At 44.6% G+C, this 15,041-nt stretch overlaps 1 protein-coding gene across 1 annotated transcript; it reads right to left on the bottom strand.

Moving 5' to 3' along the window:
• Positions 1-234: 234 nt before the first annotated feature.
• On the bottom strand, positions 235-3,830 carry LOC136545395 (protein neprosin-like). The gene is made up of 7 exons (XM_066537415.1): positions 3,415-3,830; positions 2,595-2,681; positions 2,229-2,486; positions 1,970-2,134; positions 1,463-1,516; positions 1,180-1,326; positions 235-972 (listed from the first exon to the last, which is right to left on the bottom strand). Exons 1-7 carry the CDS (start codon positions 3,559-3,561, stop codon positions 595-597), a joined length of 1,236 nt encoding a protein of 411 aa, XP_066393512.1. The 5' UTR covers positions 3,562-3,830; the 3' UTR covers positions 235-594.
• Between the last annotated feature and the right edge of the window lie 11,211 nt (positions 3,831-15,041).

Here is a 15,041-nt window from a genome sequence, read left to right as displayed (position 1 = left end):
CTCAAAAAAATATACTCCCTACATTCCAAATTATAAGTCACTTTAACTTTTTTTATATCGAATTCCCAAAAAAATCAAAGTGACTTATAATTTAAAGAGGGATTATAAATTTGAGATCAGCCATAATTCCGGCTTTGTATGCTCCTTATGCTCTTCCAGGGAGGATTGGGATATGAAGAGAATGCTGCTGATGCACAGCGGTAGAGTACTGGATACAAATATGCATAAGCTCAATATCATTACCATCACCCATCAGCCAATAGGCAATAGCACACTCTCAAAACAACTGGCGAAGGTGACCAATAAGCAGACTTGCAAAAATCCGTAAAGGCCACCACAGACCAGCGCCAACCACCACCGCAGCCTCAAGCCATGCTTCTTCTCTTCAGAGACTTTACATGGCAAATGAAGAAGAAAATACAACAAAAAAAAAAGAAGAAAACACTAGGGTCTAGAGAGCACATGCACATGTTACAACTACCTAGGACTGACTGAACAAGGAGATGCAAACTGACGCTGTATAGCGAACCTGAATGCTTGGTTACATTTCTGTTCATGGTGAAAGCACTTCACACTACACAATAGAAGCAGCAGTCATGGGCAATTCGAGTTCTTGCCGGGGCCCCCATAGTAGAAGTAGGTGCCCCAGTCGCCGTTGTTGCCGTTCTGCACGTCGTAGCAGTTGGACTGCTCGGTGAAGGTGCCCACGCCCTTGGGGGCGCTGAGCTGGTTGCTGCTGTCAACCACCTGAATGTTCTTGAAGTAGCTCGCCTTGCCGAACCCTTCCTCCGGGAAGTGCCCGCTGCCCATCTGCGTCGACGTGTGCGCACCGTCGGGCTCCAAGTTCACCACCTCCCCACCCCACTCGATCATCGATGCGCTGTCCGCGAGGTAGGAGAAGAGGAATGATGGCCAGTAGCCGAGGACATATTCCTTGCCAAACTGCATCCACCAGTTGCCTTCCTTAGGGTCCTGCTCATAGGGCACACAAATCAGAATCCTTGGATTTTAACTATGCAGTGCATGTGGTTTGGAGGACACCACTTTGAAAGACTGAGCATGGGCAGTTGAATTTTGTACCAAGTGGGCATAGATTCTCTGGCCATGGGGTCAGTGTGTTGATTCTGAAGGCACTAATGTAGTGAGACTTAATGAGTACTTTATTTGCTAAATGCTAACCTTCCAGATCAGGATATTGATATCATATTGGGAGCCTGCATAGTTCGAGATGGGGAAAATGCTAGCCCCCATGGCGATCTCGCTGTTTATCTGAATGAAACCAGAGCACAACATGTTGTAGCACCCTGTGGCCTGGTAAGCATCACTCTGCAAAATAGACAATAGCACAGCAATGCAAACAGTCATTGAGTTTTTTTTATGCTTCAATGGCAGAATGTCTGCTAATCAAGTATTGAAACGCATTAATAATATGAGCAAGAGAAACTGAACTTGTGAGACTTACAGTCCAGTATGTGAACAACCTGGTGTTGTTGTCTCCATAGAGGTCAGGACTAACCTGATGAACCAAGCATCACATAAATGACACACTTAAAGTTGCATGCGACTGCGAAAATGGTCAGCATTTAGGTGGTGTTTGGTTGCCCCTACTAAATTTTAGTCGTTGTCCCATCGAATGTTTGGACACATGTATGGAGTATTAAATATAGACTAATTACAAAACTAATTGCATAGTTTACGGCTAATTTGCGAGACGAATCTTTTAAGCCTAATTAGTCCATGATTTGACAACGTGGTGCTACAGTAAACATGTGCTAATGACGGGTTAATTAGGCTTAAAAAATTCGTCTCGTAAAGTACTGACAAATTATGTAATTTGTTTTTTTATTAGTACGAACACCCCATGCAACGTCCTCCCGACATACCTCCTAAATTTTAGTCACCGGATCCGAACACCACCGACACAAGTATCTACGAACAGGCTGAACTCATAAACTCAGCTTTGTAATACCTGCCAGCCAACCTCTATGCTGTTGAGATCCTCCCCAAACGAACCCCCCAAGATCCAGAGCTGGGACAGGCTAAATTCGTTAGCCTGCTGAATCTTGGGCTCCCACACATTAATGGTGGCCTTTGCGCCATAGTACTTATCACCCTCGACGTACGCTATGGCGTGCTGCATTCCGCAATGGCAACAGTTCAGTAATCACAACAAATCAATGTATCAACTAAGCTACTCACTTTCAGCAAGACAAACCATGTGGACGTACTTGGTGACCACCCTCACTGAGCATGTTAGGATCAACAGACAGCGGGTTCGGAGCAGTGTGCCGCTTCCTGCCATACCGCCTCAGGGAGCTGGCTCGAAGCAGGTCATCCTTCTTGGTTCTCCTGATTGGAACCGTGCTCACCGGACACCTGCCATTTCGATGCCACATCTGGAGCATCGGCTTCTCACGGGCATTGTTTGAGCCTATGCTGCTCTTGGCATCATCGTATAGACCTTCAGGGTGGTACGCTGGCCTAAACTGAAAGAATAGAGGTTGTGAGAAGAGTTAAAATGATGGTTGCTCAAATAAACTATTAATAGGCGCTTGTTTCGGTTGCTGAAAAAATTTCAGAGTTGATTAGCTCACCTGTATTGTGTGGTTCTTGAGGAGAGGATGATCAAAGGCTGGCTGGTGGGAGATATGCACGCAGTCGATGATGTCTCCATCTGGGCTCTGAAGAGTAAGATACTTCTATCAGTGTCGAATGAAAAAAAGGCTCGTGTGAACTTTTGATTTTTCACAATGTCTATTTCATTCAAAAGGAAACTTCAGTCTACTTCATCCAAAAGGAAGCTTCAAGAATGTAAATCATGAAAAGAAATATAGAAAAAAGAATCAAATATGCAGCATTAAGCTGACATAGTGGAACTCATCACATTCATTAAACTCATAAATTTACTGAAACTGGAGCCGGGAGCAAAATGTTTAGAAAGGCAAAGCTTTGCCCCTTTTCACTGAAAGAGGATACCTTTGCAAGAGCCGGCCTGTATGCAAGAAAGACCCATTCATCTTTGCTTTCTTACTCTGGTTTGCTTCAATTTGCATAGTCCACCTCCAAAAGGTGAGACCTTTTGAAATAATTCTCCAAAGTGACAGCGAAAAATTACCGGCGAGGAAAGCCCAAAAGAATCAGACAAAAGTAGTTTTTTTTATTGTTGAATAATGAGAACGCAACTTCTCACTGAAACTGCATCCAAGTGAAATATCACACCAGAAAGAAAAAAATATCTGGTAACCCCAATAACAGGTCCCCCAATCAGAGCATCTAGCTGAAAAGAACCCTGAATTTGAACAACCCCCACACTTCGGAACCTCCAAACTCCTCGTCACAAAGACAAAGCTCGACAGAACACTCGAAGAAAGACCCATCATTGCGAATTCCACGGACGGCGGAGCAACCACCCACCTCGATGCTCTTGACGGCCGGCTTGTTGAGGCGCTTGAGGTGCCGGTGAACCCTCCTCCCCGCCGGCGACCTGGCCTCCGCCGCCGCCGCCCACAGCACCCACGCCGCCGCCAGCACCCACGCGACGCCACCGCGCGCCCTCGCCATGTGCCTCGCCACACTGCCGCGGCTGCGCTGTGCGTGCTTCCAGTCTTCCACCGCTCCGCTCACTAGCTCAGTCAGCAAGATAGCAACGCCTACTTTTTTCCACTCACCCCCTCCTCTCTTTCTCCGAAATTGCAGGAACGCACTTCTCGCGAATACGGGAAGAATGCGGGGGGGGGGGGGGGGCGGTGGCGGGGGGTGCTCGCCTCCCGTGAACCTGCAGTGGGGAGCGGGGAGTGTGCAGTGTGAGCTCGGTGGGAAGCGGGCGGGGAGGAGACTGGTCGGCCTGCAGCCTCTGCGCTGCTCAACGTGGCTTTTGCCGTTTCCGAGTTTCTGTTTTGGATTCCATTGACGAAACTGCCCCTCCCGTGCTCCATGATTCGCGAATTATTAGGCGCACAGCGTGGATGCGGGACGGCTGCGGGCCGTAACACTGACTTGTGGGGCTGGGTATGAAGGTAAGGACTAGTTAGAATTAGAGCACGCCGGCCGGTGGAGTGACCGGGGGCGCGCTGCAAGGTGGTCTCGCCGGAGCCAGAGCAGGGATCGGGGTGTGCTGCGAAGGTGAGCTCGCTGGAGGCGGGGCGATGGGGGTAAATCTCAGCCGTGGAGGTGGAGCCGGGTCGAGGCGAGATGAGGGAGACGAGTCGGCGATGGCGAGGACCACGGCCGCGGGGCGAGTCACCGAGGGATGGGGCAGCGAGGACAATGGCGCGGGGTTGGGTCTTGAGATGCCGGTAAGGATGGCAACGGGGATATACCCGTCGGGTATCGCCGGAACGTTCTCTTTCCCGCTACGGAGAATTCATCCCGTCCCCATCCCCATTAACTGTCTCGGGTATAGATTCTTGCCCATCCCAGTACCCGTCGGGTATCGGTCGGATAACAGATACCCGACGGGTACTGCATACCTGATAAACAAGGACACTTGGGGTCGCAGCTTTGCAATCGGAGACGTTTCTTCTTCACCCGGGTATAAGTGTCGGAGTCTCGGAGATAACAAGGAGAAGGAGCGAGGTTGCGAGGAGGACGAGCAAAGGTGGCAGAGAGACCGAACTGAGGAAGCGAGGCGCACGAGCGCTCGTGAGGCAGGCGTGTTTGTGCTGCTGGCGGAGATGGTGAGAAAAAATTGAACTAGGGTTCTTAGAACACACAAACTATATATATGATTGTTCAGATTTGGACCAAAATACCTATGTTGAGCTTCTTTGGGCCTAATACTCGTATGACAGCTCAAATAGTCGGGTTGCCCAACGGGTAACGGGGATGGATAAACAGGGAACGTTCTCGTACCCGCTATACCCGTCGGGGATGGATTCTTGCCCATTTAGATATCCGCGGGTAAAGATATGATCCTATCCCCGTCCCCTAATAGATCAAATACCCGTCGGGTATCGGGTATCGGGACCCGTTGCCATCTTTAGATGCCGGTGCCGAGTACGGGCGCGGAGATGTGGGCGTGGTGCGTGTGGGGCTACGGACGGTAGCGACAAGTATCGCGAGCGGATAAGGCGAAAGGAAAGAGGGAAAGAAAAGGATAAAGAACAGGAAATACAAAAAAATGAGGGTATTATGGGCACTGCGCTATTTTGCACACTAGGCGAAGCTGTTTTACCAAAGGTTCCACCAAAACAGATTCAACTCTACCAACAAATCTGCTTTTCAAGCCAAAGCCAACAAAAGTTGATTCACTAGTGAAGCTGAGCTATATCAAATAAGCTAGTACTCTCATGACATTTTGTGCAGCGTTTTGAATTTTTTTCTTTGTATACCGTGACTTGTAAAGACTATTCTACTATATCAAACTGTTTAACTTCTTTGACATAAAAAAATCTGTTTTTATGAACAGATCCAGAAATAAAGAAAATGTAACTTGCTGTTTAGAGGAGTATTATTTGGCAAACTAGAGTGCCACTGCCACATGGATGAGATGCAATGCAACAACCAACAAGTTGGGTCTTGTTTAGATTGCCTCAAAGTTCTAAGTTTTTTCACTCTCTCTCACGTCAATTTTTGGATGTATGCATGGAGCATTAAATGTAGGTAAAAAAAATAACTAATTGTACAGTTTGATTGTAAATCACGAGACGAATCTTTTGAGCCTAGTTAGTCCATGATCGGACAAAGTTTGTCAAATACAAGCAAAACGTGCTACAGTGTCTAGATTACAAAAATTTGCAATCTAAAAAGGCCTTGATAACCGATGGGTGCGGTTAGCAATTCCGGGTGTGATGGTGGGTGCTCGGGCCCGGGTGAGGCCTTGTTTAGTTTCCTTCAAAGTTCTAAGTTTTTTCACTCTCTCCGTCACATCAATTTTTGAACGTTTGCATGGAGCATTAAATGTAGGTAAAAAAATAACTAATTGCACAGTTTAGTTGAAAATCACGAGATGAATCTTTTGAGCTTAATTGATCCATGATTGGACAATATTTACCAAATAAGACGAAAGTGCTACTATTCATCAGTTTGAAATTTTCTTCACTCTAAACAAGGCCTGAGTCTCAGTCTGTCCACTGTGGCGCGCCACCTCGTGCGTGCCCACCCACACGTCCCGCTCCGATCCTGCTGCTCCCGACACGGCACCGGCCCCTTGCACGCACGAAAAGTCTAGCACGTCCACGCAAGACCAACTGACGTACGGGACCCGGTGGCCTGTGGGACCACTGGGTCAGTGGATCTATCAGGCCTAACAAAATTAATCTAGAGTACTTTTTTTGTCCTATTCTACTCCTATACTACTACTAGACAGCTGCGCACTGGTGATAAAAAAAAAGACTGCTGCGCACTGCAACAACGCTGCTGTCAGCGGCGAGGGCCACGTGAGAGAGAGCACATTGGATTCGCATTCGCCCGGAGGATGACATCTGGGGCCCCAGGTTTGACCTCACCGGGGCCCGCACGAAGGAGGGAGACCTGGTCAAGCGCGCTCAAGCGATCTGGGCCACGTTTAGGTCATGTTTAGTTCCCCTAATTTCTGAATTTGGCACTATGCAAAAAGAAGATTCTCCGTCACATCAAATTTGCGGTACATGCATAGAGTACTAAATGTTGACGAAATCAAAAACTAATTGCACAGTTTGGTTGTACTTTGCGAGACGAACATTTTGAGCCTAATTAGTCAATGATTGGACAATTATTACCAAATAAAAACAAAATATTACAGTAGCTGCTACAGGCCAGAAAATCTGGCGGCCGCCGAATCGGTGGCCAACTAAACATGGCCTTAGTTCCGCCGGATCGGCGCCGCCAAACGCACTGTAGTTACAGTGTCGTTTTGTTTTTATTTGGTAATAATTATCCAATCGTTGACTAATTAGGCTCAAAACATTCGTCTCGCAAAGTACAATCACTGTGCAATTAGTTTTTTATTTCGTCAACATTTAGTACTCCATGCATATATCGCAAGTTTGATGTGACGGAAAATCTTCCTTTTGATGAAACTAAACAGGGCCTGCCTTGCTTTCGTTGCAAAAAAGAAGAAAAAAAAACAAAAACAAAAAACGGTCTGCCTTGCGCTGGCACGTGCAGTCCTCGACGTAGAATTGCAATCTGTTCTTTCTAAAATTCTACAGTACTAGTAGTGATTAGTGAGGTTTGTCTTCACAGTTCAACCAGATTATAAAAACAAAAAATACAAAAGACGGAGCATGAGAAAGATAGCAAAAGCACGTATCAGTTCGTTGGGTTACTTGCGGTGGAACTGTTTATTTGGTTTAAATTCTTGATTTGGCTTGGGTATTCGTATTTTTCTGGATTTATACTAGGATTTAACGACGTTATATTTTCAGTGGTAGGCGATGTCCGGTCGACAGCAAGACGCATGTGCTGACTTCGTGAATCTCGAGATCTATCGGCTCAGTCTTTCAAAGGTGCTAATAGTGTGAGGGTTTACGTGCATGTGTTTATAAAGGTGAGTGTACGTGTGTACTGAGCGTCTGCGTTTTACTGTGTAATTCTCGAAAAAGAATAGCAGAAGATGGATCATGAACTCATGCAATAGGCAATGACAGTGCTTAAGGATCTCTCTTTGGCTAGAGCTTTTAGCTGTCTTTTGCACGTAGTATACGCCCTGTTCGCTTAGGTTTGTTTGGCTGATAAGTCATATCTGAAAGTAATGTTGGCTAATTTAGTATGAAAGAAAAATATTATTCGTTGGCTGAACAAATACGGCTTATAAACCAAACATGGCCAGACGAACGGGTGATATTGTTGTATCCACAAATAGAAACCATTGCATGTGCTTCCTCGGGTTCAGAATTACATGCATAGTACTCTCTACGTTCGGAAAAGATAAGTATCATATTTTAGTATATTAAATTTGATCAATTATAAAAAATATTAATATTTATAATATAAAATAAACATCATTAAATTAACTACGAAATGTATTTTTATAATAAATTAATTTGGAGGCATAAGTATGAATACTATTTATTAGAAATTTGGTCAAACGTGAATTACTTTTAGTGACAGTAATACATAGTTGCGGGGCATTTACATATTTACCATTATTACAGATGACATCTTACACTGTGTCACTAACACATGAATCATTGATATGGTATTTTTATACCACTCACATCATAACGATGATAAATATGTAAATAATCCCGCTAGCGTGCCATCCGGGTGTCGGAGTCAAAGCTAGACGAGCAACGGACAACTGAGGTGACTGCACATGCACTCTTGTTATTAATAACAAGCATAAATGACGCTTACTGAAACCTTGCACAACAGTAATCATGGTGCCCCCCATTCTGTCCTAGTGTCCGATCTGTCATACGCCCAAAAAAAAAAGACACGCGGTCAAATGCAGCCCTGCACAACAGTGCAGTGCAGCTGCAACCTCTACCACACCGTCATTGGGCTTGGGCGTTGCCTTCAGGTGGGACCCGCCCAACCGTCAGGTATTAACTAATTATTACCGAGGTTGTTTTGGGATTAGTATCTAGGGTCGTTTTTTTTTTTGCCTGTGTTAGGACCACAGGGTGTCGAGGACCAATACTAGGGCACTTAAAAAGGAAGAGCTAATAGTCATCAACATTTATTCATCCGAGCAGTCAAGAGCACGACTGTAGCTCCAACTGACCCCAGGTGCGCAGGCTCCGCCTCGCTCCACACCATGACTAGATATAGGAATAATAATGAAACTTAAAACTTGTTAAACCTAAACTAAACCCTGATATGGGGCGAGTAGTGGTAAACTATGGAGGTAGTTTAACATGGCAGGAATGCCTGGATAGGGTTCCTGTGGGAGATACTCGCCTCGGTCACATAAGGACCGGTTCGTAGCCCCTCTCGCCTAGTTAGTCTTTTCGTACATTCACATGTCTATATGGGTAGACTTGATCCCACACCCCGTTAGATAGAAGTATAGTTTCTACTAGGAAGCCGGTGTAGGCAACGAAAGATCAGGAGCCACTGTTTTCTTGGCCATGTTCGAGCCATGTTTTTCTTTTCTGGTGATTTGGTATCATCACGTTTGGGAGATTTGGTATCTTCCCGGTTTTGTGTTCCAACCCCTCTGAAACCATTGTAGAGATTATATAGAAATCTAGGTTAGCTTTTCAAGCGGGTACGGAATCTCGTTAGGTCTATTTTGTCCACTAATCATGGATGAGGTTGCACCTATCGTGTGGGGAAATTTATATACCTCTGTAGAGTTTTATTAAATCTATTCGAATAGCCACGTCCTTGAAATGGGCAAATGCTAGGATGGGATACTATAATTAGCTTTACTTTTATGTGCAATGAAACTGGTAATTAATTGATGATTAACCCGGGCACTAGTGGGAATGGTAATACTCCGCTAGGACCCACCCATAAATTATAATCACCACTACACTTCTATTTTCACCCATGGTTGGGACTTGCTGAGTACGTATGTACTCACCCGTTGTCAACTCACAGACCTCGGCACAGAAGAAGACTATGACTTCGAAGATGAAGCGTACCACGAGGAATAGGGTCCCGTTAGGAGATTCGATCGTAGGAATGTGACATCGAGGCTAGGGTTTCGTCCGCGCTCTAGTTGCCTGTGGAATAGGATGTTGTTTTGTTGTATAATAATCCCGCTTTAGAGACCACCAATAATGTTGTTTCACGACCGTAGCTTTCCGCCAACTCTGTAGCCTATGACAATACCCTTCGGGCCACTGTTATAGACCTTATTTTAGATATCAATAAAGCTCGGAACCTTTTTATAATATATCTGTGTACCATCCCTGTGATTAGTGCGTATTTATGCGTGATCCACTAGTAGAGAACAGACCTTTGATCCTCGGCCAAAATGGGCTCTAGTCCCGGCATTTTTGCGCCCGGGACTAGAGATACCTTTAGTCCCGGTTGGTGGCTCCAATCGGGACTAAAGGTCCCTCCCAACGGCTACTGCGTCAGACAGAGGTGGCAGGGACCTTTAGTCCCGGTTGGAGCCACCAACCGGGACTAAAGGTAGACTTTTACTCCCGGTTGGTGGCTCCAACCGGGACTAAAGGTCTCTGCCACCTCTGTCTGGTGCAGTAGCTATTGGGAGGGACCTTTAGTCCCAGTTGGAGCCACCAACTGGGACTAAAGGTCCCCCTTTATATCCCGGCTGTCTTCTTCTTCCTCCCTGAGCCCGAGCTCAGCACATTTTGAAGCTCACTGCACTAGTGTTCTTGCTTCCTCCCTCCATTGTTCCTCCATCAATTCTTCGATTCCTCCATCGATTTCTTCGATTCCTCCGTTGATTCTTCAGTTGTAAAGGTTACCAATCTCATACTCTCATTTTTCACCATTGTCTTATCTCATTTTGTTCACTATATATATATGGTTCTTTATTATGGTTTTTTTTCATTTGTAAGCAATTTGAGCTCAAAATCACTTCAAGCTTGCATATTTACATGAAGGAAGGTTAAAGTAGCTATTTAAAACTAGTATTCACCGTTCATTTGTAGCATGCATAGCACACTTCATTGTTTAGAGATATAGAGAATTTTAGAGTTTTTTAATTTTATTTGTTTATAAAATGAGAAATTTATAGTGTATTAAAAAATGAGTATAGGGACTAGTACCTCCGACTGGTATGACAGATGCAATGCAAGGCCGTGCAATAGGAAGCAAATCCGTTCTCTTTTGACGATACGCCCGAACAGCCGGGCCTGACAGATTTGATGGTTGAACGGGTCCGTCGGCCGTCGTCGTGCGACTGTACGACAAAGAACGGCATCGATCGACCATAGTATTTTATTGTCCGGAGTCCGGTCCGGGGTGCAATGCAACGCAATGACAATTGACAATGCGTTGCTAGGTCAAAATATGGTCATTTCTATGGACTCCGCGACTAAACATTTTATTTTAACTTTTTATGAAATGAAAAACTTAGAAAATAGTTAGAAAATTATAGAAAATCCATACTAGTTGAACTTGCGGACCGTGTTCAGCTCGGCGAGCATGTTCTCTGCCGAGCGGTAACGAGCATCAAGGAGGAGCTTTGATTCTACGAGGGAGAGAGGCAACGGTCGTGGAAGACCGTGTTCCCTTCCTTGTAGAATCAGGGCTCTTCCTTGACCAAGTACGGTGCCGTCCGGTGGAGAAATGCTCGCCGAGATGATCACGTAAGCAAGGTCAACTAGTACGGATGGTTATTTATTAAAACATGTTTTTGAGCTATAAATCCTGTTGGCCGTCTTCTTCCTCCACGAGCCCGCCCGAGAGCTTAAGTTCAAATTTAAGCAGTGTTCTTGCTCTTTCTCCATCCATTCTTCGATTTCTTTGATTCCTCCATCGATTCTTCGGTTCTAAAGGTTACCAACTTCATACTCTCATGTTTCATCATTGTCTTATCCCATTTTGTTTACTATATATATATGGTTCTTTATTGTGGTTTTTTTCATTTGTAAGCAATTTGAGCTCAAAATCACTTCAAGCTTGCATATTTACATGAAGGAATGTTAAAATAGCTAGTTGAACTAGCGGACCGTGTTCATTTCGGCGAGCATGTTCTCTGTCGAGCGGTAATGGATGTCAAGGAGGAGCTTTGATTCTACGAGGGAGAGCAGCAACGGTCGTGGAAGACCGTGTTCCCTTCCTCGTAGAATTGGAGCTCTTCCGTGGTCAAGTACGGTGCCGTCCGGTGGAGAAATGCTCGCCGAGATGATCACGTAAGCAAGGTCAACTAGTACGGATGGTTATTTATTCACACGTCCTGATATCGTCGCAGTAGTCTGTCAATCACCGTACCCAAACGTAGTATATATATAAATATAAATGATAATCGATTGTTATGTGTGTACACTCCCATTCTTCTATTAATTTGCGGAAATATCATGTGAATTACTTACCTGCCGCAGTAAAAGACGAGAACACAATGACCATTAAAAATATCATTGTTTAGAGATATAGATAATTTTATAGTTTCTTAATTTTATTTGTTTATAAAATGAGAAATTTATAGTGTATTAAAAAATGAGTATAGAGAGTAGATGACAACTGCTTCTGGGTCCTCGGCCTCTCATGGGTTTCCAAAGTGACTTAGGCCGGGCCTCCCTCTCATTCCATGTGGTAAGTGTCGTGATGAGACGAAGATTGTGATGGAGTACCGAGTGAAGAAGGAGGGTCCCAACAAGGATCGTATCTTCTACAAGTGTCCGGATCGCAATGTGAGTTATTTTATCGTATTTAATGATTATGGTTAGTTTATACCTATTTTCATGATGGTTGTGATTAAAGTTCTAATTTTTTGTTTTAATTTCAGTGGGATGGTAGTGGACGATGTTCAGGCTTCTACTGGGAGGAAGAGTATGTTGAACTCGTGCAAAAATATCTTACACAACAGGCAGATACGGCGGCTAATGAGGCAGTGATCCAGCCGAAGAAGCCCAAAGATGTTGCACAATCGGGGGATCTGTCGGTTTTAGTTGAGATTGGCCGCGAAATCCTTGGAGAAGGTACGAGCTTTGGAGAAGATTGACCCAAGACACCAGAGTACACCGCAGTCACCATTGTCAAGTACCTACATGCACTTGACACCCTCTATGAGAATCAGCAACAAGAATTGTCCAGATGGATCACTAAGGCAAAGGAGATTGGAAATGAGCTAGGAGACACCAAGTGGGAGCTGTTCATAGTGAGACAAGAAAGAGCAATTCTAAAGAACAAGCTAGATTCCCGTCGCCAATAGTTGAAGGTAGCCCAACAACAAGCACATTCGAAGAAGCGATCAAAGAAGACCAAGAAGGGAAAAATGATCATGATAGTAGGACCACGAGATGGAGTACCAGCATACAACCCATAAGACCCGCACCACGAGTTGAACGGATATTTTCTAAAGGAGTCATATTCCGACCGAGAGACAGTTGAGACTAGGAGTCCATGGCAGATAATTTCACAAAAGCCGAGCCGTCATGAGTCGCTTCAGGGTAGGATGATGATGGATATGCATAAGAGCTTTACACGCTACGAGATGAGCAGTTGGCCCAGGAAAAGGGCAATTTTGCACATCGGGACCTTTGCATGATGTAGTTCAAGTAGAATAATGAGTCTGAGTCGTGAAATACAGTTCTTGTAAAATAAATAATGAGAACTATAGTAGCAAGTAGTAGATTCTAGTAGCAAGTAGTGGTCGTAGTGAGCCTAGTAGTTGCTTCGATGTCATTAGAAGTACGAGTAGTCGCATAGTCATCACTCTAGCAGCTGCTATATGATACACCCCTATATCATATATGTATGATTGTTCGGGTGATATATGCATTATGTTTGTTTGTGCATGTGTGCTTTTGCTTGTTTGTTTGTTTTTTTTTGTTTTTGTTGCACCCAAATCCTAGAGGAAATCTTCTCATCTTTGCCGACCCATGGCAACAGATGGAACGAAGGTCCGATAGGATATGGGATCACCGTGAAAGGGCCGCCGAAAGGTAGGTTCATGAGGAAGAAGAGCTAGTTGCACCTAGACCTAGAGGCAGAAGCAATCGTAATCATATGCATGGGCATGAACAACCGCAAGAGGATATCATTCAAAATATAGAAGATGTACCTCAAGGAAATGAAGAAGTTGAGAAAAACATTGGAAATGAACCAGTGCAAGAGGAGGAAATCCCACCACCTCCACCAAGATTGGCAGAAGTAATGGATTGACAGACCCGGTTGTTAGAGAATATTGTAAGGAGATAGGACAATGGTAATGGATAAGGAAAGATGGCCGCATTCATGAGACTTCACCCACCAACATTCGATAGTGCAGAAGATGACCCATTGTCAGCCGACAACTGGTTACGTACCATCATAAAAAAGTTGAATGCAGTAAAAGCCACCGACGAAGAGAAAGTTATTCTAGCCACTCAACAACTACTAGGAGCCGCTGGTGAATGGTGGGAAAACTACCAAGATGCTATCATCTGACAAGAATTCAAGGAGAAGTTATGTGAATCCCACATTCCAGAAGGAATCCTGGAGATAAAGGCAGAAGAATTTCGTTCACTTAGACAAGGACCAATGATAGTAAATCAGTACATCAGGAAGTTTATGAAGCTAGCGTGATACGCACCAGAAGATGTCAACTCCGACAAGAAGAAGTAGAAGTGTTTTAGGAGAGGACTCAACACATCACTAAGAGAACAGATGGTCACCCACATCTTCCTAGACTTCAACACGTTGATGAACCACACCATTCTACTAGAAGAAGAACGAGTCAGAGGTGAAGGAGAGCGAAAGCGCAAATTTCTAATACAACGCGCTCGCCAGCAGGAAAGAACATAGCGAGTCCGCACAAGCAACACCACACCCACAAGATATCAACCGACTATGCGGTATAGGACACCTAGAAACAAACACTTCACAAACCACCTCCAACTACAAGAACCACCACAACAACAAACAACAACTACTACCAGCTCAAGAACAACAACAACAACAACATAACATCGGATACCTATTTTGGATGCCGACAACCAGGACACCGTGTAGCCAAATTTGCGGTACATGCATAGAGTACTAAATGTTGACGAAATCAAAAACTAATTGCACAGTTTGGTTGTACTTTGCGAGACGAACATTTTGAGCCTAATTAGTCAATGATTGGACAATTATTACCAAATAAAAACAAAATATTACAGTAGCTGCTACAGGCCAGAAAATCTGGCGGCCGCCGAATCGGTGGCCAACTAAACATGGCCTTAGTTCCGCCGGATCGGCGCCGCCAAACGCACTGTAGTTACAGTGTCGTTTTGTTTTTATTTGGTAATAATTATCCAATCGTTGACTAATTAGGCTCAAAACATTCGTCTCGCAAAGTACAATCACTGTGCAATTAGTTTTTTATTTCGTCAACATTTAGTACTCCATGCATATATCGCAAGTTTGATGTGACGGAAAATCTTCCTTTTGATGAAACTAAACAGGGCCTGCCTTGCTTTCGTTGCAAAAAAGAAGAAAAAAAAACAAAAACAAAAAACGGTCTGCCTTGCGCTGGCACGTGCAGTCCTCGACGTAGAATTGCAATCTGTTCT

The sequence above is a fragment of the Miscanthus floridulus genome, chromosome 3 (genome assembly GCF_019320115.1).
Source record: "Miscanthus floridulus cultivar M001 chromosome 3, ASM1932011v1, whole genome shotgun sequence".
In the NCBI taxonomy this organism is placed as follows: Eukaryota; Viridiplantae; Streptophyta; class Magnoliopsida; order Poales; family Poaceae; genus Miscanthus; species Miscanthus floridulus.
The sequence above is the reverse complement of the archived record's forward strand: the minus strand, read 5'-3'. Positions and strand labels throughout refer to the sequence as shown.